Here is a 25,466-nt window from a genome sequence, read left to right as displayed (position 1 = left end):
CTGCTTTGATTGCACAGGGTTGAGAGAAATCAATCTCCTTTTCTTGATCCAGGGGCCAGTCATGTAGCCCTACTAATATATTTATATCCTTATAGCTTGGAATTTGTATCTATTCAGATTCAGCTGTGTATTCCTGTCTACTCAGAATTTTTACCTTGCTAGATTCTGTGAAATCATCTAGATGCAACTCTATAACCCCATCTCTTCAGCCTTGTCTGTCTTGCTTATATAGTTTATTACCCGATGTTACAGTATTTCATCATTTTTGGTCTGCTTTGATAATGCCTATTATATTTAGGTCTTCATCCATTGCAAGGCATTCTAATTCACCTAAATTTGTTTTAAACTTCTTGCATTTGTAGATAGACAATTACACGTTTTTACTCTTGACTAGGAGCCTGATATTATTTAATTTAATCTGACTTCCTGCTGATTTTACAGAATTTACCTCTGTGTTTTTACCCTCTCCTTGTTCTACTCCAGTTGTAATTTGCATCCTACCCTTTATTAGATACACAGATAGTGTTGTATTTCTGATGTATTTAACAGATGTCTCTCTTTCATTGATTTGCTTCTCAACTGCTGCAGGCCAGGAGTGGTGGAAGCTCCCTAAAAGTGGGGAGATCACCAGTGCCCAAACCATGGCCCTGCCCCTGCACTGCCCCTTTTCCCGGAGGCCCTGCTCCCTGCTATGCCCCTCCCCCTGAGGCTCAGCTCACTCCTTTCCACCCCCTCCCCCTGTCGCTCACCCTTACAGCCAATAAAAAGTGATGGGGCCATAGCCTCCTGACCCTCCCCTGTTCTGGAGCCCCTGCTGCTGGCTTTCCCCCAGCGCTTAATTTAAACACTCTTCCAAAATCTTATTTATTTACATGCCAGAATTCTGGCTCCATTTTCTTTAAAGTGGAGCCCATCCTCCTCTGGATGTGCTCCACCTTCCTCAAAATGTTCCCCAGTGCCTAATAAACTTTGTACCGTCTTCTCAACCATGCGTCACGCTGTTTGGAATGGTTCATGACTGTGAGTGCTTACCTCAGGGCAGACTGACAGACATCCCAAATTGGTGGTGTGTTTTATAATTAGATTTCATCAAGCCAGTGACAAATGTGAACTCCTGGTTCACTCTACAGTCTTACCAGGGAGTCACAGACAGTCCCCTTAGACACTCCAGTCTATCTTGCCACCCAGACAAACTGGACTTTGTGATAAAATGGTTACTTACTCTAAAAATCACATCACATTTAGGTTGCTTCCAGTCCCAAGAGACCAGTCACTTACCCCAGATCAGTTGGTACTCTAGATCTTACACTAAAGATAACTCTGGTAGTCAATTCTACAGTAAACTAATTAAAGGTTTATTAGCTAAGAAAGGGAAACAGGAGTTATTGAGAGGTAAAAGCAGGCAAAATGTATGCACAGGTGAGTCACAGTTAGTAACTTCAAATGATGGCGGTAATGTAATAAACTGCCAGTTTCCCAAAAATCTTTTCGGGATACTGTAATGGACTAGAGATAAGTGAAAACAATGCAAGTAACATCCCACTAGTTTTCATGAAGTTTAAAAAACAAATACACTTTTATACATTTAACAATCACTTTGATCTATACTAATACACAAGTGAATTGGCCTGGGCCTCTGGCATCAGCTGGCACCTAGTCTTCCAGCATCACATGATACATTGAGTTTTCCTTTGCCTAGCTTTACTATGCATGGAACTGGAAATATTTCAGAAAAAGCTATCACTGAGGCCCTGGATTTAAGCCTTCTATTTAGTAGCTAAATTTAGATTCCAGGACCTCTTTCACATCTCCCAACATCATTGGTACTAATATGTATCAAGACTACAGATCACAGATTCCTCAGTAGAAATCCATCTAGGTGTCTCATGATATCTGTCACCTTCACACCCAGCAGGCATGCCACCCAGCAGTTCTCAGTCACCGCATACCCAACTGTTTACATTCCTGATGATCGATTTCCCCTCCCCATCTCCACCTTTGAAAACAGAATCTGCTTAAGTAAAGTAAATTGTCTAAGGAGCCCTAATTCAAAAACATACAGTATTCTCCTCTGGATCAATTTTAAAGGGAAGCACAAAGTTAATTAAAACTAATTTAGTATTTATTTATGAGGATAATATGAGGTTTGACTTTTATAGATCTACTTTTATTCCATCTCATATCTAGTATTGAAGTATGGAATCTGCCACTTTGGGAAGGATTTGTTAGTAGGAAAGGTGACAAAATTATTTTTTGGCTGCTGCCAGTGTAGTTGGATGATTTTGATGAATCTATGTGGCTTAGTGATGAGAAAAATGGTCTACAAGCCAGGGGTACTCTGGTTTTAATCCAAGCCATTGCACTGCGTGAACCTGGGCAACTCGCTTCACTGCTCAGTGCCCAGCAGTCGAACTGGATAATAAGCAGGAATCCACTGAAAAATAAAGCTTTCATCTCTGCTGAGTTTTCCAAGATAAATAAATTAGTCTTGTGCTCCAAAAAGTATTTGGATTTTGATTTGTAAAAGTAGTTTTTTACCTTGGCAAAATATTATGGATGAACTATTCATCGTCTTGAACAGAATTTTAAACCTGTCTAATTCACTAAATGGTTGCTTTCATTATCAAGAAGGTACCTTGTGCAGTGTCTGGATTGCAGTATTGTTGTATACAGGTTGGACTAGATTCTGTCCTCAGGTACTCTGGATTCAAACTAGTGTGTCTAGAAGCAGAATGAAATCCCATATGTCTAAAGTAATTAAACATAACATATAAACAAATGCTGTATATGTATGTTTTCTAAAAAGGTCAATTGCAAGTTTAAATGTCCCCCTAGTGAGTGAAAAAGGAAATACCATTGACCAGATTCCTACCTGTCAAATAATATCTGAAGAGTATAGAGGTATTCATGTATCCTAGAGCTGCATTATATCACAACATTTACTGTTTTTTCTAAAGAAAAGATGACAAAGAAAAGCATTACTGGATTATTTGAAGAAGGCAGAGTGTAGCAGCTGAATGTCTATTCATTTGAATAAGTTTCCTCTAACATCTGAGGGGACAAAAAGTTCAGTTTCTCTTTTTTATAACACGTGATCCTAAGGCCATGGAAATCAACTGGAGTCTTTATACTGAGTTCCTTGAGCTTTGGATTAGGCTCATAAAATGATATTTTCAAAAGAACCGAAGCAATTTAGGCTTCTAAATTTAATTTTCAAAAGTGATTTAGCCATGTAGGAGTTTAATCCCATTTAATTTATAAGAGACGTGGACTCCTAAGTAGAGCTGTATCAATAACGTATTTTTTGGTTCATTGGCAATTCTGAAAAATTAGAAAAATGTTTTGGGTTGATCCAAAATTGATTTTTTTTTTGAGATTTTTAGCATATTGCAAAGTTGGAAAAACTTGTTTTCGGTTGAACTACACATTTTGTTTTGAAAGTAAGTCACTTCAAATCAAATAATCAAAATATTTCATTATAAGAATGTCAAAATGTTTTTGTGTGTGTGTGGGGGGGGTTGTTTTGGTTGGCTTGGGGGGGGGGGTTAGGTTTTTTTTTACTGAAACAATTTTTGGCAAATTCAATATGGGGAAAAAAGGTTTTTGGGAAAAACCTTTCACCGCCTCTACTCCTAAAGTCACTTTTGAAAATGGAACTTAAATCACATAGATGTTTCTGAAAACTACTCATTGTGGGTAGTTCACAGATTGTTCCCTTCTTCCTCCCACCATCCCCACCAAGTCTGATTGGAAGTACAGTTAAATTTTTTTTTGGTCTGGGTGATTGTCATTGCAATTGACTGAAAACAAATAATGGCGATGAAGTTTCTGTTTTTCTGTTACAGTGTTGAGACTATGCCTTGTTCTCGGTCTTTATCTCATTTTTGTTGCAAATATTTAATTTCCTTGCACTAGAAAGTCAGAGAAAGAGCTAAGATCTGTTGGCATTTGGTTAGGGAGCATTGACAGCTAAATGCCACAATATGTGAACTTTCATTTCCATTGAACTAATTTGAAACCTATGAGAGATTTAGCTGAGGTGAAGTTTTCCAGTTTAGTGTTACAGACAAAGTTCAAGATGGCAAGTAACAAAAGATCATAACCTGCATTTTGTGGCTGCAAAAGACAAATTCAGGCTCAACAAACAAATTGAGACATGGAGCACCAGTACCACGCAAGAATTGGTAAAAGGCCTTTTTATTGTGTTATCAAAAGGTTGGACTATATGTCGGATGGTGATTGCAGAAAGGTAAAGTTTCATATTTTCAGTGGTTGATTAAACACTGTATCGTTGCTGAGGAAAATGATATAAGTTTGGATAGCTTGTTGCCTATCATCCTAAAAGGCTGTTATTTCAGCATTTGGGGGCAATTTTTAGAGCTAAATTAGTCTGTTAACTGAATTCAGCAGATACTTGGAGAGAGAAAATATGAAATGGATTCTGCATAGATTCTGTATTCTGAAATTAGTTGAATTCTGACTCTCTTCAGGTTTATCTAAAATGTGTGTAAATCAGCATTGCTTTTGTGTGTGTGTGTGTGTGTGTGTGTGTGTGTTTGTTTTTGCACCATATTCTGGCTGGCCATGTGGCTTCACACAACCCCTAAACAGCTTCTCATGCAGATTTCTCCAAGGATGAGTGCATAGTGATCACATATGTGTTATAGGTATATTTGTGCACATGATTCCTGAGCCCTACCTTGGAATGCTTTTGGGCAGCTCTTGTGAATTCAAAGATCGCCTGCAAAGTGCCAGTTTTGTGGGATTTCAGAGAACCAGGATTAGGGAACAGTTATGCCTCACAGTTCCTCTCATAGATCCCTTTTCTCTCACATATGCATATCCAGGAGAGCCAGCATTTGGCCCTAAAAATATACCAGATGGTAATAGGAATATAAATAGCAATACACTGAAATGAAGAATAGAAAGTGAGTCCAGTAAAAGAAATATCATGAGTATATATTTAAGAATTGCCATTGCCTCAGAATATGCAGTATTCCCTGTACTTTACTAACACATATTTTAGGGGAAATCGCAAGTACTGAGGTCCTGGTTGTACACTAAGGTCAATGAACACTCTCTAAATACAGCCAATGTACAGCACACCAATATGTTTACAGTAGTCTAGAAATGTAATAAAGCTTTGCTGTATAGAATTGTGCAGCACATTCATTTATTACTGATGTAAAAATATCAAACCCTTATTGGGTTGAGGTCCAGATGGTTGCTGGCCTACATCTCTTGCCAGACTCAAAGTTAGGGAGTAAGAACCTTGTTAATATCCATGTGGATACTAACTGCCTGAAATGGGTGAAGACAGGGCCATGACCTCCTGTAACCCTACGTTGGCCAGTGAGCTGGCTGGACATAGAGAGAAGCATACACTGTACCCTCTCCAGTGGAATGACCATTCCAGCATGCTCTCCCTAGGGGCTTTGATTTAACCAGAATTCCTCCTGCAAACCTCAGAATATCTCCTTTGCACCCTCTCTGGTGCAATTACTGAAGATAAGAAATGAGACTCTAATGGTTTATAAAATCTACTTCCCATATCCTGCTTTACTAAGTATATTGACAGATTAAGAATAGTGCAGGCAGTCAGTAAATTGCATGAAGATTTTAGCAAAAATTATGATGACTGTTTTTCCCGAACATGTTAATTGCTTGTTCTTTTTTAATAGGTCAGTAAAGGCTAAATGAAACCTCAGGAAAAGTGGATGTGCATTCAGTCTGTAGGCTGGGAAGAATGCTGGAAACTATCTACAATAATGGTTCTTGCCTTGGGCATATCCAAACCTAAGGCATGACATGGACTGGCGTTGTGTTATAAATACTAAAAATATGAGGTGGGATCATCTAGGTAGTTATTAGAATGCACTGATGAGACTTTCAAGGCATCCTGCTTCTATACGTTGAGAAGATCATTAGTAGGATGCCCAAGAACGGCCTTCATTGTTAATATTAAGTGTTTTATCTTTTATGACATCTCTTGCCCAAGGTTAATCAGATAGTAAAGGCATATACATTTACATTTGTTTAATTGGTCAATACACTCTCTTCTAACCATTAGAGCACAGTGTTAAGATCTTGCTAAAGTCACACAATAAATGACTTTAATGTAGTCCCTGTAGGCATTACTTGCCCCTTCTCAAAAAAAAAAAAAAAAAAAACCATACATAATATGTCATACTGACAGACCATTTACTAAGTGACAGAGGTACTCAACACTTACCACACTTACCAAACAGATGTATTTAAGAAAAAGCACTAACCACCGGGAAACACTATGGTAACCTAAACACAACTGTGTGGCTACTTTTGGTCATTTGTGACTTTTTAATGGTGACCAACATATGTGGCATGTTACTATAAGCCCTGTACCATACATTCAGTCTGTCACTGGCAGCAGCCTGAAAAATTTCATCAAATTCAATAACAAATCTTTGGGAAAAAAATGATGCTGCCAAGAATGGTTGGAAAGTAGCCAAGAAAAATGATAAATGACAGCCAGAAAATGCAATAATAGATAATGTAATGTGTTTGCAGCTTCTTGGGCATTGCAGTGCTAATCACTCATTATCTGTATGTTTCCAGGCTTCTACTGTATCTCATGTGTCAGGAAACAATTTTTAATGTAGAGCTGCAAAGTGTGAATGTCCACTTGCAATGAATACTTCTAAGCCTATACAAAACTTTAGCATGTCTGTACCTGGCTGGGTGCACAGAAGAAAGCAGATAGGCAGGTTTTATTCCAGTCTGCTTTGTGATGGAATATCAGACAGTCAATGAAAACACACTGCTGAGGAGCACTTAAATGAGAGGGGTGAAATACAAGCCTCGTCTCTAGACCGTTGGCTGATCTTGCGGTCCTTAAAATCTATGAGAGTTTTGCCTATCAGTTTCACTGGGAACAGAACTGGGCTCTCTGTGGACTACTAATGATAACGCTGCTAGTTTGAATGCTTTTGTGTGTGTTTAAAAGTTATTTTAATTTTATAAAATGCCCTTGGTGCAATCTCTAGACGTACATGCAGATCAATATTCAAACCACACCAGGTAATCTCCATCTTCCAAATGACAACAAATCCTCACAAAGAGTACTCTGATATCTCCAGGAAGTGCAAAGGACATTCAAAAAAAGAACAGGAGTACTTGTGGCACCTTAGAGACTAACAAATTTATTAGAGCATAAGCTTTCGTGGACTACAGCCCACTTCTTCGGATGCATATAGAGTGGAATAAATATTGAGGAGATAGATATATACACACACACATACAGAGAGCATAAACAGATGGGAGTTGTCTTACCAACTCTGAGAGGCCTCTCAGAGTTGGTAAGACAACTCCCATCTGTTTATGCTCTCTGTATGTGTGTGTGTGTATATCTCCTAAGGTGACACAAGTACTCCTGTTCTTTTTGCGGATACAGACTAACACGGCTGCAACTCTGAAAGGACATTCAGACTCTTAAAATCACCCATCCTTTCTGGCAAATGTCTAGAGGCCAGATTCTGCTCTCTTAAACCCATGCAACCCTATTTATTTGAATATTGCATGGGTGTAAGTTAAACAGAATTTTCCACTGAATGAATACTAACACCTTGCTAAGCAATTAGAAGGTCAATAAATTTGGACTCTTTCAGACAAATAGGAAAAACAAATGGTTTCGACTTTAAAGATGGTGCACAAGAACAGGACATTTCTAACAACTTGATTCTGCAACTTTTAACTACTACTAAGTAGCTTTTACTCCTGTGAGAGTTATTTGAGGCTACTTATGATAGAGTCATAAGACAGCTAGGACCAAAAGTAAGTATGGCTTGGTAGATGTGATATTAACAATAAGGTATAGTCTTACTAAGAACTAATAGTAAAAAAAAAAAACCTTCCCAAAGACCACTTAGAAGTGCCTGCTAATGCCTTAGTTGTAGTATTTACATGATGGTGTGTTCATAATGTTTATAGTACATGTGTTAATAAAATTGCAGTGCTGAATGCCTTGTTTGTGGGGATAGGGAAACCTAAAAGTTTTCATACTGGGAAAATGTTCAGATATAAAGATTAAAAAGCAATAAACTCATTTGTTTTACTTGTATTTAATATTTTTCTAGCCATACTCTTTCCTAATTACTGAATTGTAATGGATGCAGATGATGTTCTCAGTTTTTCTATGAAACATTAGTGAAGTGAATGAGGATTGAACAGATATAACTAAGATCAAAATTTGGCCCATGGTTTTTAAATAAAATCCATTCCTGTTGTAGTCCATCTCCTTCCTAAGTGTAAGTATGAAATCAGATGAAACTCCTTGAGTGCAGGAGCGTTGAACCTGGATTTATCAAAGGAATAATTAATTGGTATTTTTCAGGGGTTCCTTTAGATGCCTAATGGAACCTTGAGAATTCCCATAATTTTCCTTGCCTTACTCATCATAGGCTCTTTCCTGGTCCCATTAAACTAAATGGAAGAACTCCCATTGACTTTAATGGGAGCAGCATCAGTCTCCATACCTCCACCAAAGATGGACTGGCCTTACTTTAGAGCCCATTTTTATTGCTTTTTTTTTTATTAGATTTTGGGGTTAAAGGAAAATACTGGGAGATATGAGATTTCACAGGACCAAAACACATTTACAATTTGAATGAAAAATACATAATTAACTTCTATTCTATATGTACAGAACATCAGCCCCACAGTCCTTTATTTTCAGAACACTCCATAAATGCAGAAATGAGATGTTCTCTAAATATGTCCAGATTCTATAAATAAGTTATTTGATGACAGATTCATATCGAAGATGAGATTCTATACTAGACCTGTTAAAGACACAGCCAAAGAAGCTGCAGCCCATGGGAAAAGGGAGCTAAGGTGGCTTTAACTTCCCTTTGTGCCCTGCTGATTCTGATGGCTGGAGTGGTTCCCAGTATAACTAAGCCCTAAGGGCCTGTATAAGATACAACAGCCTCCTCACAGTGCCCTCTGGGCAGCAGTCCTGCTCAGAATCTCTGTAGCACTATATGCTGTGGCCCTACCCCAACATGCCCCTTCTGCTGTGAGCAATGTCTCCTGCATTAGGGCTTTTGAGGAGGGATCCTGGCTGGATCTGAGGTTTTTAAAGACCTTTTATGTCGTTGGCCCCTTTACCCAATGTTAGTAATATAAAGGAGCCAGAACAAATGTGAGGGTCACAGGCATAGAAGTGTTTTTGTTTTTATTGACAGAACTATTCATTATTTACTTTTGCATTTTAATTAATAAAAATTCTGGGCCTGAATCAATCTTGCGTACCCAGAGGTAAATTAGGAGTAACTTCACTAAGGTAAATGGAGCTAAACTGGTGGTTTAACTGATGAGGTAAATGGGAGTAAAACTGATGTAAGTGAGAGGAGACTCTGGGTATTTATATTTATAATTGTGAAAAAAAACTACTAGATCTTGTCATTCTCAGTCCTCCACTTTTAACCAGAAAATCATCTTCCTCCATTTTCTCCTCCTGGCTAAGGACTGGAATATGCAACAAGGTCAACAACAAATGAGTCGACCTGGTAGTAACCCCTTTTGATCTGTGTAGCCTCTTGCCAGAAATGTTCCTTAAGTGCCAATGGACATGTGATGTGCACTACTGAAATCCATTTGTGCAGAAATAAAAGAAAATCAGTTTCACAGCCTCACAAGGAAATTTTTGGCCCGGTAGAAGTGTGGGGGAATAGGGAAATGAAAAGCATTTTAATTATTTTTCACTCCTATCTGACTTTCATAGAAAGGTAGCCATGCGACTGGATAAAACATGATCCTATGACTCTGCCAACTTGCTGTATGAATAAATCAAAAAGCTGTGGAAACACGTTCTGCAGCTTCAGGCAAGCCTATGTGCACATGAAAACATGAAGTATTTTTGCTTTATAAAATAAAATCTCCAGTATTAGAGTTCAAACTATTTTTAGGTATTGAATGAAATACTGTGGGTCAATTTTACAAAAGCCATGTTGCCATCAATTTTTGAAATCAAGCGTTTGGTCCAGAAATTAGTTTCTAATAATGCAGATTTGACTTCATTTTTTGTTTCCTCTTTTTAAATTATTGTCTTCTTCCATTCAGCTAAAATAAAATTTTAATTTAAGCACAATAAAGCATTGCATTTACATGGATGCCTACTCCCAGGTAGCCAGGAATAAAGTGTTTGTAGATTTGCTAATTATAACACACAATAAATTACACAAAGATATCCCACCCCTATTTTGTCCATACATTGTCAGCTGGTCAATATCAAGCGTTTACACAAAGCATTATTGTATTTTCCCATAGCAGTATTACACCAGTACCACTGAGGGAAAAACTGCTATATTTGTGTTCTCTCTCTTTCTCACTCACTCTTTTCTCGAACTCTCCCCTTCCCCACTGTGCATTACTTCCACCATCACCTTCCTCAAAAGTAGTTCGTTCTGTGTGTGTGTGTGTGTGTATTGCAATTTTCAATTTTTTAAAATGGAAAGAAAGCAATAGGAAAAAAGTTAACGACGGCACATGTGGGAAAGCATAATATTTGTAAATCAGTTTTCTGTGAGCATTTTGTAAAGAGTACAATAGGTGAATAGCAGAGTAAAGAAGGTGTATGAACTTAGAAAATCCTCTGACATTTATACAGGCTTCCCACAAGATTTACTGGGTATAAAAGTCTATAATGCACCAAAAAAGTGAATCCTTCTCCTTTTTTCTTGTTCATTGAAGCTATCACTCCTTGTCCATCAGACCTCCTTATGGAATTTAAAAAGTGGTGATACTCTCTCACGCCCAAACTCTGCTTCGTTAGCATATGAATGCCCAACAGATTGTTTGAAGTAACAATTAGGAGAACAATAGATAAAGGAGGAAATTGGAGACAGCAACTAACACCTGGGAATCAGGGCTTAAACAGCTTTCTTTTACATATTGATTAAAAGAAAACACTAGCAAATGCATGTTGACTGAAAACGTGGTACAGAAAAAGTGCTAATATACATAACCATAACGCATGGCTTGGTCCTCTCTTTCAATTACACTCTCCAAATAGCTCACTTACCACTTTGCCTCGTAAGGGCCTGATCCTGCTGTTTTTGTGCACACCAAATTCCTGTTGACTACAGTGGGTGTACACATGTATAGAGACTGCAAGATTTCAGGGGAAATGTCTTAAAGGAGTTGGAGTCATGTGGATGATACAGGTGTACTGTCAGAATTAGCAACCTGCATCTATTCCAAGGAAACAACTGGAAAATATTGTGATATATATGTAAATATTTTTGCCCAGAAGCAACTATAATTGTAATGTCCTATAATCAATAATATATGATGACTTTCTCCCAGGGATCCTGGTGAAAATAATATATGGACCTTGCTGAGCTAACTTGTTTGTTTTGTAAAATTTTATCAATGGCACAATATGAGCAGAGTTTTACAGCATTTTCCCCAAAAAGACAATCAATACGTGATCTTGGTATGCCTGCATAGTTAATTGTTTCTGCAGTAGGTTACAGTGTGCTTCTTTGAACAATGTTTAAAGAAGCTACACTAGGATTATGACCGGGATTCTCAAAACCCCTTCAACTTCTGTCTAAACGTGAGGGCCCAGATTCTGCTTTTATCACCTGTGCACACCGATAAAGTCACAGGAGTTATTTGGGCATAAGTGAGAGCAGAGTTTGGTCTGAGGTTATTTAATGGTGGATATTCATCTAAAAACAAAACTACATAATCAAGGTATAATATGCACTTTTAGTAGTAACCAATTTTTCTATTCAGTGCTGAAATTCCATTGCAGAAAGCTTTGTTCTCCCTATCATCAAATGAAGTCACCAGTCCCTTTCTGGACAAAGAAACACTTAGGGTGAACTCCTGGCCCCTTGAAGTCAATGATAAAATTCCCACTGACTTCAATGGAGCCAGAATTGACCATTTCTGAAGGGCCACGAAGGAATACATTTTCTGGAAGTGGGAGTTTCTGGTGCCAGTTGCTGTACTTTAGATGTGATGGAGAATGGAAAGAAGGGAATGGGGATGGAATGAAGACTGGAAAGAAGAAAATACGTTTCATTAGTCCTGCTACCTACAAGAATATCAAATGTGGATAAGCTAAAGCTTTAAAACTGATCAATAATTTAAAAATTTTATTAAGATGATGTTAAAAAAAAGTGAACAGAGTTTCAGCATAGAAGTTTCTGGTTATCAGGGAATAACGTACAGATTATCAAGGGTGCAAAGTTTGGTTTAAGATTGGGTGGCATAAGGAATACATAATCTGCAATATCCCCGATTGGGGGTAAAAGGTTGATGGGTCAAAGTACAAGCATTGAGATATGAGGGTATGAAGTTCATAGAGTGGCTATGTTCGGGTGTGGAGTATAATGAGTGGATATGATGATGAGGATGGATTGACCCTCATTTGGTGAGATTTAATGTTCAGGGAGTTTATGGTTCCAGTTCATATGATCCAACGGAGAAGGTCTCTACATTCAAATAAAACTACCAAATACATTTCTATTTTTTGCATATTTGCTTATAAGACCGATATAGACTGCAATATTGATGGCACTAGTGGTCTATTTATCCTATATTTACCATTCAAAATCTAAAACAGGTGAATTTAATAAATGTCTAGGCATTAGAAATGACAAATCACTTGTGTCACACTGTCGGGAGTGGCTCATGACTGTGAGAGACTACCTCAGGGCAGTGTGTCAGAAAACAGGGCAGATACCCCAAACTGGTAGAGTGTTCTATACTTAGATTTCACCAAGCCATTAACAAATGTGAACTCTTGGATCGCTATACTGGTCTAACCATGGAGTCACAGACAGTCCCCCTAGCCTCTCCAGTCTAAGTGACCTTTTATTACAAAAATTACATCATATTTAATTTATGTTGCTTCCAGTCCCAAGAGACCAGTCACTTACCCCAGATCAATTGGTATTCTAGATCTTACACCAAAGACAATAAAGATTTATTAGCTAAGAAAAAGACATAAGAGTTATTAAGAGTTTAAATACAGGCACTGGTGAGTCACAGTTTGTAACTCCAATGGTGGCAGTAATGTTATAAACTGCCACATTCCCAAAAGTCTTTTCCAGGATATCCAAACAGTGTCTGAGGAACTCTGTTTTGCATCTGGTACACTTCCCTGTAAGAGTCCAAACTGTCTAGAAATGCAGGACCTTTCCTTGAGTCCACACTTATAGTTTCTTCTCACAGAAAACAAGCTGACAATGTCATTACCCACATGGGCTTTTCCTTTGATAATGGAGAGTGAGGAATGCATTTTGAGTCTTTGACCTCTGATCATCACACACAATGCCCCCTTGCTTTGAAGTTAACACTTTTCTGTTAAAATTCTTCATTTTGCATTCCACAAGGCTTCTTTCTCATTTGATGGGTTATTTAGTCATGGAGTATGCACAATGCAAATGTTTGCTGCAATATTCTAATGGGATACAGATAAGTAAAAACAATGCAAATAACACCCCACTAGTGTTCAAGACATTTAAACACTAAATACACTTATACCTTTAATAATCCCTTTATCTATACTAACATACAAGTGAATTGGACTGGGGTTCTGGCATGAGTTGTACACCTCTACCCTGATATAATGCTGTCCTCTGGAGCCAAAAAATCTTACTGAGTTATAGGTGAAACTGCATTATACCAAACTTGCTTTGATCCGCCGGAGTGCGCAGCTATCTCCCCCCCCCCCCCCCCCCCCGAGTGCCGCTGCTTTACCGCATTATATCTGAATTCATGTTATATTGGATCGCATTATATCGGGGTAGAGGTGTACCTGGTCTACCAGCATCACAACTTGTTTGTGGATTCATCCTTTTTTTCTTCTTGTTACTGATACTTTTCTGTTTGCTTGTTTTTTGTAGATTTGGTTTATGGATACTATAGACAGCAGAGAAAAATGACTGAAGAAATTGACTGGTCCTATACAGGTAAATGCATTGTGTGACTGAAGAAAATATTTTGATTTGATATTTCACATTCACTATTATAACTCCTGGGGTCTGCAGTAAAGCTGTAGCTAAAATTGTACTGGGGACTGAGTTTTATATATACAGAGTTTAAAATTAAGTCTGGAAAGTTTCAGGAACAAGTACTGATTCAGTTGCTGTAGAACAGGCTAGATTTGTTTTCATTGAATTTGTTACACTCAAAAAGGTATGGCCCTGATTAAGCAAAGTGGTTTAACATGCAACGGTCTTTAAACCTTGAGTGCTCACCCTCTATTGTTAGGCGTTCTCTCTCATCACCTGTATATCACAATTTGGGGATTATGCAAGGCAGACAGACAGGCCATGACTGGCTAAATCCTGGTTGAGGGGTAGTGAAATTACCTGTACCTGCTCCGTGTCCACTCCTGGGACTTTGTAGAATTCAGCTTTGGGGCACCTAAGTGTCTTTTTCCACATCAGCTACCACACTGGCTTAACCATCCTCAGGATCAGTCAGTCTGGTACAGAGCTCCCATCTGTGGGAGGAAAGGACTTCAGTGCTGCTTGGGATTTACCCACACTTGTCTTCAGTATGGACTGAATAACAGGTGAATAAGGCTACGTCCTCACTGGGGGTGGGGGGGGGGAGGGTCGATTTAAGATACGCAAATTCAGCTACGCGAATAGCGTAGCTGAATTCGACGTATCGGAGCCAACTTACCCCGCTGTGAGGACGGTGGCAAACCGACCTCCGTGGCTCCCCCGTCGATGGCGCTTACTCCTACCTCTGCTGGTGGAGTACAAGCGTCAATTCGGGCATCTAATGTCGCGTCCCAACGAGACGCGATAATTCGATCCCCGAGAGATCGATTTCTACCCGTCGATTCAGGCGGGTAGTGTAGACGTAGCCTAAGACTTATACAGGTGGGCTGTATAAGAACTTCGGGATCCCAGATTTTGCTATAAAGGACTGTCATCTTTCAGACGTATTGAAATGTTAATTTTGTTCTAAAAAGTTACTTACATCTTACCTAGAGCCAATTTTAAAAAATGCAAGTAACATATAGTAGCTGTACATAGCCACATACTTTTTGTATAGCTTTAATTTGTTTAATCCCTTTCAAAAGGTACCAGTATGAGAAGAATCAGGAACCTGGCAAATTTCAGCTTTTCATATCTTTAGTTCAAAAAGTTTCTGAAGCCACAGATAACTTTTCAAATCTTTCAAATCTAAAAATAGATCTAAAAACAGATTTTAGTCTCCATCTCTCAGTTTGCAAGGCAAAACCTTTTCTTCCATGGTAGAACATGTCTAACAAGTTTGAGCCCAGAGAGAATTGAAGCAGGCAAGTCATAAACCCCTTAACAATGAGTTTATAATGGAAACACCTACTCAGACACTTTGCGCTATAGTATCCATGGGTGAGATCAATCAGCACAACATTCCTTATTCAAAATCCTTCTCTGTCTTTTTTGTAAACATTATTCTGCATAAAAGAAGTAGAGTTGATCACAAAGAATGCATACTCTCAGAGGCCAAATCCTGATCCCTGTGCAAAGAACTATTAAAGGGCTTTTGCACGGGGGATTAATATGGGGTTCAGGGCAGGACAGAACCTCCCCTTAGGCCGCAAAATACCATCAGAGCTTTTTTGCAGCTGCTACTACACGCTCAGGACTGCAGTAAAACCTCTAATCTATGGGCATCCTCTCTGCCTGATTTTTTTTTAAAACTGGATCTATACCATTCAGATGGACAGACTTAACCTCTGAGAAGTTTGTATGTGGCTGGGACCACACTGCACAGCTAAACTGCACAGCTCTGTTGCTATGAGACCTCCTAAGAAGACTCTTTTGCAAAGTCTTTCCTGGTCTTACATTTTCTACGTATCTCCTTCTGGATGCATTTGTTGTCACCAAAACGTGAATTTGCCTATGTACTCAATTTTGCTAGCTCTCATGATTTTATCATAACTGTCATGATATTTGATGTGTTTCTTAAAGCTCCAGCTTCTGGAGTCAAGAGATTACATGAAAACTTCAGCTTTCATTTTTAAAAAGTAAGTTTCTAGTCCTCATGGTTTCAGAGAACAGCTTTAAAATGTAACAACCCGAGTGCATTCTAAAGGCTCAAAAGCCAGAAGGCAAATAAAAAGAACCCAACCTTTATTTATTTATTAAATCTCAACATTTTTAAGCCAGTCACATGAATTGTTAAGACCTGACTTATGATTTTGGAATGCTCAAGGTTGGCAATACTAGGTACTTATGTATGCACATGCCTGTTTGTATATGGAAACTAGGGTTTTGGTGCATAAACTTGCATTCACAAGTTTGAATGTACAGCCCAAACTGAGAAAGTGTACTCATTCTTTGCTCAGACTCAGATTAAGCTTGGATTTGATAGACTTGAATCCTGAACACTAAGGAGCCTGAGAAATTAGCCTCTGTGGCTGTTGCTTTGTGGGAGCTTTGTGGGCCTTTGGGGCTCTCCAATCATTGAGTTTCATCAGCATGTGGTAGTAGAATTCCCACTCCTGCAGATGCACAATTCACTTTAGGCAGCTTATCTAAAAACGGGGGCCTGTAAGTCTGTTCTGCTAGTAAACAGTAATATAGCCACGTTTGGACAAACTTCACCCTGCCCACAAATGTTAGTCTAGGGTTACTATATTTCAGTTTATCAAAAAGAGGACACTCTGTGGAGGAGGGGAGGGAGCTAAATGGAAAGAGGGGAAGATGGGGAGGGTTCAGATGGGAGTGTTGGAGGGGATACCTGTGGTAGGGGTACTTACTGGAGGTGGGGGGCAGTGGCAGGACAGCATGCACAAGCCCAGGACTCAGCAACAGTTGTCAATCAGCACCTCCCTGTGGGACAACCTTCCCAAGGCTGGGAGCCTGGGCCTGGGTGGGCGGGATCTGGTAGCTGTGGCTTACAAGGGAATGGACCAATCAGCTGTGAATGCAGGGGAGGGACCAATCAGGAAGTGGACCAATTGGGGCTCTTTCTGAGCTACAGCGTGTCTGCTCTGCAAACAGACATTTCCTCTTATTTGAAAAATCTGACCGGACGAAAAAAGGAAGTTCAAAAAAAGAGGCAGTGTCAGGGGAAACTACTGTTTCAGGTGGTTGGTTTCAGTCTCCAGTAAATAGCACTGTTCCAGCGCACGTTCAGTTCAAGTTAAGAAGCTTATCTTTGAAACTGTGAGTGCTGAAAATATAGGTCAGAATTTCCAAACCTGGGTGCCTAAAGTTTGGTATCTAAATCGGTAGTTAGGCTCCTAACTAAAAGTGGCCTGATTTTTTAGGCATTCTATTAGATTTCCAGTTCTGTTTGTTGCATATGTATGGACTTAGGTGCCCAACTTTAGTTTTTTTTACCTTAAATTCTGTTGCATAATTCCTCAGGACTGGGTAAATTCTGTGGCAAACTGTCATAGAATTGCCAGAAAAAGATGTCTTTGCTTATGGAGAGGGTTCAGAGAAGAGCCATGAGAATGATAAAGGGCTTACAACACACACATGCCTTATAGAGATTGACTCAAGGCAATCAATCTATTTAGCTTAACAAAAAAAAGTTTAAGGGGTTATTTGATTACAGTCTATAAGTACCTGCATGGGGAGCAAATATTTGACAATGGTCTTTTCAGTCTAACAGAGAAACGTATGACACAATCCAATAGCTACAAGTTGAAGGTAGGCAAATTCAAACTGGAAATAATGCATAAAATGTTAACAATGAAGGTAATTAACCATTGGAACTATTTACCAGGAGCATTGGTAGATTTTCCATCACTGGCAATTTTAAAATCAAAATTGAATGCTTTTCTAAAAGATTTACTCTAGGAATTATTTTGGGGATGTTTTAGGGTGGTCCCTTCTGGCCTTGAAGCTATGAATATTTTGGGAATCAGTGTGCTTCTATTTCTCACTCTTCCATGGGGCAGCAGATAGCTGTGCTACCTCAGCTGGAACTCAGGGAAGGAATTGTGACACAAAGAGCTGACCTTACTTCCCCCTTATTCCCAAGGAAAAGTTATCAACTACCACTCCTAACCAGTAGCAGATTACAACCCCATTCCACCCCTGACCCGTGTGCCAGCTAAACTGGGTTTACCTACATATTAGGAGTGCAAATCTAAGGCTCCACCCACTCCCCACCCCTCTCTGCCCACTTCACACACCCCTGTTAGGGAGTGGGAGCACTGGGGACATAGCCCCAGCTTCTCCTCCCTATGCCTGATGTGGGAAAGCTGCACTGGTAGGTTGGGGGGAGGGACTTTGCTCCCATTTATACCCCTACAAGGGGAAGACCTGTCTCTTGTAATTAAGTCATATTAAATTGTGGTTAGATTGCCATTTTTAAATACCATTTTTAATAGGATGATTTCCCCAGTGAAAGAAAACTAATGAATTCCTTCCTTCTTCCCAGGACTAAGTGAGAGATGGTAGGGTGCTGACACATGGGAAACTTAGGTTCAGGAGCAGCCAAGGGCTGATGAAACTAGGAAGCATGGATGCATCTGGGCTCCAAGGAGAGGGTGCATATCACATCATACAGTATTTGTATTTATTCCTGCTGGCTAGCTACCATAGCAGTATTGGCATAATATTGTGATCAGACCTGATATTTCTATCGCCGTGCAGGAAATACATCACTGTGACAGTATCCATATATTAATAATAAATGACCTGATAGATCAGTGCTGTAAGTAACAAAGAAAAACCTATGCTACTGTGCTTTGGAGGTGCCACCCTAATAAAGGTTATAGCATAAGAGATAAAAATAGTGTGGATTATTGGATTAGCTAATTTAAAAAGTGGCTAAGCAGAGGCTAGCTTCATTTTTCTAGTAGGCTGTTTGCTTAGGAGGCTGTCCAAATGCTTCTTGCATGATAGCTCATTCCATACATTTGTGTCCCTGTGAACAATGTGGTCACTGATAGCTCCAATGTTTTGTCAGTCAATTCACAGGCTCATTAATTATAAAGTCTATTACATTTTTATGTGTTTGGGCAGGCTGATGATTCAGAAACAGAAATTGCAACATTACACATTTCAGTGCATCACAGGGATGCAGTTTTCCCTGGTATGCAATTACATGTAAACATTATTGACTATGGAGAAAACACCATTTTAAATCTCTAGATGGACTGTGTCAATGAGAAACAAGCAAAGAACATTGTGTAAAATAAATGAAAAACTAACTATATTTATGGTCAAATATGTGTGGCCCTTATGTTCCTATAAATAAAAGCTATGGTTCAAAAGAGCCTGTTCATTCAAATGGAAACTGCCTCTTTTGTTACAGTAGAATTGGTCTTTGATCACAAAAAAGAAAGTTCATAACAGCAAATTACAGCTTATTTAACTTTGATACAATCAACAGTTTTTAGCATACATTTGGTGGAAAACTAAGTACATAATGCAGATATTGTTTATAAATTGGACCCTGGTATGGTTGCACGTGGCCCTTCAGTCTTGTATGCTTGTAGTAGATTAAAGTAACAAAGAAACAGAGCATGACCCATGTATGACCCCAGCTCATGTTTGTCTCCAGTTTCATAAAGTTCTATAATTTTCTGCCCTCTAATGATTTGCAATTAAGACTGCAGTCATCTGTTTGCCAAAATTTCCTGCTCTGATGAGGCCTATCCCATCTCCTTTTGGTCCCTGTAACTGCTGCATACAAACGCAATGGAGCAGGTGGGTAATGTTCAGCATCAACACATCATCTCATTAACTAGATCTTTTTAAAAGCTGCTTCAAAGTTACAGATGATAGAGAATCTGCATGAGGATGTGCCTGTGTAAAGTATGGTACTATTGTTTTGATGAAAATTTCATAGGCAAGGCTCAAAACGGTGTATGTGGTACCTGTTAGACATAGGCAATATTACGCCACATGCTTTTTCTAAGCTTACCATCTCTGAGACATGCACCAAAGTAAAAGGAACAAGCATGCTGGGGACATCTCACAATAGAGTATGGGCTGTGGTTAAGTATAATTTAATATGGAGATATACCTATCTCATAAAACTGGAAGGGACCTTGAAAAGTCATTGAGTCCAGTCCCTTGCCTTCACAGCAGGACCAAGTACTGTCCCTGACAGATTTTTGCCCCAAATGGCCCCCTCAAGGTTTGAACTCACAACCCTGGGTTTAGCAGGCCAATGCTCAAACCCAGGGCCAGCTTTATTACCTGCAGGGCCTGATTCCAATACCCAGCGGCAGCCCGGGGCTTCAGCAGCACTTCGCGGCGGGGGTCCGCTCCAGGTCTTCCGCGGCAGCTAAGGACCCCCCGCTGCCGAAATGCCACTAAAGACCCCCGGCGCGGGGCCCTATTAGGCATACTAATTCCGGGGAATCGGGTGAATCGGCTTAAAGCCAGCCCTGCTCAAACCACTGAGCTATCCCTCCCACCATAAACCAGCCTCCTATATAACCACTGATTTATTTCTCACTTGTAATTATACTCAAGCCATGCTACACTGGGCAAGATGTGTGCTTGAGGAATACTTGTTTCTAAAATGTGCAGATGCTTAACGTGAAGTTATTGTCAACCACAAACCAAAATAGATTTCTGCACTGATGAATATCAGAGCCCTGCAAACTTAGGACCTGGTCTGTCACCCTTACTCATGCTCATGTCAGTATCTTACTCCATGAGTAATCCCACTGGGTTGGGTCCAGTTATGAACCTCTTTTGGTGTGTGCATTTACTCATGTGAGTAATCCCATTAGTTTCAGTGAGACTACTTGTATAAATGTTCACACCATGAAGAAGAGCCACACAATTGATCCCTTCTGTAATTCAGTGACAAGTGTAACATCTCATAGAACAGATCATGGCCCAGCCTATGAAGCCTCCTAGGGATGTAAGGAGGGGTAAGACTTTTTCCCCAGTGGCTCTCTCAGCCTGCCCTTATCCCCAAGATAGGTGGTGTAAGCAGGGGCTGCATGCCTGGTGTATCCCCAGTGCAGGTGGGTGGGGAGTAGGCAGAGGGTGGGAGAAGCACAGACAGGGCATAGTATGTTTGAATATTCTACACTGGAGAGTTTTGTGAACCTCAAAGGAGCACACGTATATTTTCCCTTTTTATCCTTTTCCCTTTTAATTTAATTCAGTTTGAGGTAGATGAACAACTGCTTAGACTGATATAGAAGCGAGGGGAGCATGGAATAGCCCCTATTGACAAAAATTGCAATCTTATTTATTACTATTTCTGAGCATTCTTAAAGATTTGCTGCAGCTCATTTGCATATTTAGGGCTTGTGTGGGGTGATGTGCAGCTGAGCACTGCCCCAGGAACAGTGCAGGGAAGGACTTATACCTCTAAAAATCAGAATTCCCTCCATGTTTCTCCCTTGCTACAGTGGGATGATAATTTGCTGCTGGCCTATACCAGCATCAAATGACAATACTTCACCACAAGCTCATCTATTCTGGCAAAGTGTTGGAGGGGCAGAGCCAAGGCTATACCCACTAATCAGATCTTCCTCTCCACGGCAGCCTGTCTGACCAGTGAGTCAGGGCCCAAGATCCAGGTAAGCCTGTACTGGGACACACTGTGGGCATCTAACTCCCCTCCAGGTCCCATTTCAGGTACTCAGGCCAGGGGATAATTGTGCCTAGAGAGGATATTTTAAAGACTTTTCAGACTATGTTCATATGACTCAATATTTTTTGTCATAGATTGTATATTTGCCCTATTTATTGCAATACAGTTTGAGAAACTCAGTTTTCTAGATTCTCTGTACATTTTTATATTTTCTTGCACATCAAAGTATCTCCCCCCCCCCCCCAAATTTAAATTCTTAATTTCTTCCTAGACTCATGGGTTTAAAGCAGAGGTTCTCAAACTGGGGGTCGGGACCCCTCAGGGGGTCACGAGGTTATTGCATGGGGGGTTGCGAGCTGTCAGCCTCCACCCCAAACCCCGCTTTGCCTCCAGAATTTATAATGGTGTTAAATATAAAATAAGTGTTTTTAATGTATAAGGGTGGTCACACTCAGAGGTGTGGTATGTGAAAGGGGTCACCAATACAAAAGTCTGAGAACCCCTGGTTTAAAGTGCAGTGTCGGCACCGTGCGCATATTCAGTCATATCTGCTCATTTTAGAGTCAAAAATAAGTGTTTGCTGCTCTTGCTCCAGTTAGGCCTTCAGATCCAATACAACTAACAGGGCGTGAGCTGGTTCCTGTTCCTCCTCCTTGTGCATCAACAACAGAATTGTTTACTGAGTTGCATACAGTCACACCTGTGAAAACCTGTTCACACCAGTGGGGTTATCCAAGTGTCAATAATGACCTAGATTGGTTTACAGACTTTCTATTATCATTGGTAATAATGCATGGCAAGGCAAGAAATCAGCTTGAGTTAGATCTCAGGCTGACTCTGCAGGGCTGGCAATTGGGGGGAAAAATACTTGTAAGATGAGTACATTTGATCAGGAGTCGTTGAGAGACAATAATTGTTGAAGTAGTTTATGGGGAGACAAGAAGTAAATATAAAGGGACTGATCACTCCGTCCCAGGGGAAAATGAGGAAGAGGAAACCTCCCTGAGGGTCTTCTGGGAGATTCGCCCCCTGTTGCTCTGCCAGTGAGGCAAGGTTTGTCTCCCCCTCAGAACAGACAATGAGTTGTGCCTACAAACTGCATCTATCCCATTGATCCTCATGGATCCTAGAGGAGCACTGGTAGCTATAGACATCCATGCAGAGGTCATGTGCTCCTGGACTGGCTCCTTGAACTTTTCAGAATCCTCTTCCCATTACCGCTGCTCCATGGCTGTATGGCTCAAATGGAACCACACTCTCAAGGTAGGGCTTCAGCAGCTGGTGGTTGCCCCACAATTCCTCAGGGCCCCCACTGTGAAGGTGGTCCAGTGTAAAGCTATTACAGCCTACAGCTGTGTTTGTGTCTCTGCTATGATTTCCACAGGGCCGATGGGGGTTGACAGTATACATCCCCCCGACCCAACTCCTGACCTGCCAGTTCCCCACTCCTTCCATTTGATCCCCAGACCTGCAGAATGTCCTCTGCTGCCCCAGAACCAGCTTGAGCCCCTCTTTCAGGTGGAAGAAGTGCGTAGTCCCTCTGCACACCAATCAAAGGACACAGTTGGACACAGTTTTAGATATTTCTTTCCATATTGTCACAGTTATACTCACAATAAATCAACTCCATCCCCTCCTCTGGACTCTTCCTCTACATTCCCGAAGGGCTTTCTTTAGGAGAAATTAGGCTGTAGCTGCTAAAGCAGAAAAACTCTATGGAATTCCTTGATCTGACACTCTCAGATCCTAATCCTATTTCAATAGCCACAAAAATATTGACAGCTCTAGAATGTTGACTGTTCTAGAATGTTTTATCAGTCGCCTCTTTTATCAGCTGCCTCTTTCATCCATCATTACAGATTCCTCACTTCAGTACTACGCAGTGTGAGCTAGAATACTACCAATGAATTTGCAGACTCAGTGTCAGTCCTCTCAGGTGGGCTTTCTCTGACCAAAATGAGATATTTTAAAGAAATATGTGGGCCTTAAGAATAATGCAGTTAAAGAGAGAGAGAGCATTGAAACCTGGAAAAGATGATTGGCGGCTGGGAAGAGACTCCCAAGTTAGAAGTTTAGGATACTAGGATTTTTTTTTTTTAAATATCTGAAGTCTCTTAGTTTAACAGAGAGTTAATCCAGGCCAAGGTTGGGTTGTCACAGATCAGCAGCCGTTTCTTCTACTGATTTAAAAACAAACAACAAAATATCCTACACTATTTTATTTGATAGTTTAAAAAACAAAAAGTGCACAAACTATTGCCACAGTATTTCAACATCAGATAGATGTGGCAGTTGGAATTGCTCCAATTATTTGCAAATTATTTTCTAATGTCTCAGGTAACCATGGATTTAGAAACTATTTTTAAAGTCTCTGGCCACTCCTGCATACATACAATCAAGAATGGTAAATGTTGTAAAGTATTGGTTGGATGAATCTTCCACCTGTATTTTTTCTTTTGAATTTTTTTTACAGCAGTAAAAAGTGCTATTTAGTGACTGATACCTCCTCACTTATTTCAAATAGGCACTCAAGAAGGCTAGAGTTGTGTTTGGAATATGTGATTTGTGAAGTGAGCCTTGGAATTCTGAGTAGAGTGATCTCTAGGAATTAAATATGAAACATGGGTTCCCAAACTCCTTAATCTGTCACTTTACCAGTCTTCAGAATATCCAGAACAGGGTGAAGAAGGAGAGCAACACACAGCAGAATGGATACCATGTAGCATGTTTTATTGGGGGAAAAGTACAATGATTTAAATAGGGAAATCTGTAGATTCCCCTTACTTGTAAATCTCTGCTATACTGTCAGTACTATAGTATCCTGCTATAACTAATCTTTAACAACATATTTTAACTATCAGTGAGAGACTGTTAGTCAAAATCTGTTATTGGATATGGATGCAGGACCAGATAAAGCAATGTCTATACACATACGAGTGAGAGTAACCGATGATAATCTGGTTGCGGGGTTTGTTCAGCCCATCTGAGGTTCAGTTGCCCTGCCCCTCACCCCCAATTGAATGATTTGTCCTGAAATTACATACACTTTCTGTATATTAGGGAAGGTTGAGTAGGATGTGTGAAAGGTGGTACAGGACAAGAAGGCTGAGGCAAGGAGAGAATAAGGACAGAGACAGAGATGGGATGATTTTCATGAAGAGATGCAAGGACATGAAAAGGAACCAGAATGCAGCATGGAAAAGCAGCATCTAGGGGACTCCTTTCAAACTCCCCATTCAGGGGCAGCATTAAATGTCAAGAAAATGGCATTCAGAGGAAGCCCTTAGTCAGGAGCATCAGGAAAAGCAGATGGGAAGTTGAGACCTGCTGCTGCTGCTGGCCTCTTGTATGCCTAAGGCAGTGTAGTATACTGGGCATAGAGGTCTGGACCCTAACACAAGATGGGAAGTCAGAAACATAACCCAGATCTCCGAGCTTTGCCACAGACATGCAATGTGATAAGTCACTTTAACATATTATGCCTCAATTCTGAGACAAAATCTGTAAGATGGGGCTAATAGTACTTCACCTCCTCATAGGAGCCAGAGATTTCTATGCATTGCAAATGTACTTGTTCAGTATTATGATCTGTGCATTAACTCCTTCTTATCAATTAGGCTCCGGTTTAGAGAAGTACCCAGTGCCTGCGTTTTCTCAGGACACTCCTTTCACTGTATCAGCCCTCCCTAGCATTTACATTTGTGACTCTGCCGACACTGTCTGATTTTCTTCTCCTGTGACACAACCACTATTTTTCAAAGTGTCTCTTGCTTTGCTTTCTTTCCATGGAGTCTATTTCTCTTTTCCCATATTAAATTATCTCTGGCCTTTCGGTGTCTTCCTTCCTAGTCCTTCTGTCTACATACTAATTACAAAATTGCTGTCACTTTGCTGCTTGCTGCCTACTGTATTCTAGGGAGAAACTCTTTCCAATATCCAGC

The 25,466-nt window shown here is 40.0% G+C and overlaps 1 protein-coding gene across 6 annotated transcripts in view; it reads left to right on the top strand.

Moving 5' to 3' along the window:
* Nucleotides 1–25,466, top strand: part of PTPRZ1 (protein tyrosine phosphatase receptor type Z1) — a 187,328-nt gene that overhangs the window by 33,894 nt on the left and 127,968 nt on the right. For all 6 annotated transcript variants that reach the window (XM_054023294.1, XM_054023285.1, XM_054023311.1 and 3 more), the window contains exon 2: nucleotides 13,899–13,964. In XM_054023294.1, the coding sequence (XP_053879269.1) occupies nucleotides 13,899–13,964 (66 nt within the window). The remainder of the gene's footprint in view (nucleotides 1–13,898; nucleotides 13,965–25,466) is intronic.

This window comes from Malaclemys terrapin, chromosome 1, assembly GCF_027887155.1.
Source record: "Malaclemys terrapin pileata isolate rMalTer1 chromosome 1, rMalTer1.hap1, whole genome shotgun sequence".
Classification (NCBI taxonomy): Eukaryota; Metazoa; Chordata; order Testudines; family Emydidae; genus Malaclemys; species Malaclemys terrapin.
The sequence above is the reverse complement of the archived record's forward strand: the minus strand, read 5'-3'. Positions and strand labels throughout refer to the sequence as shown.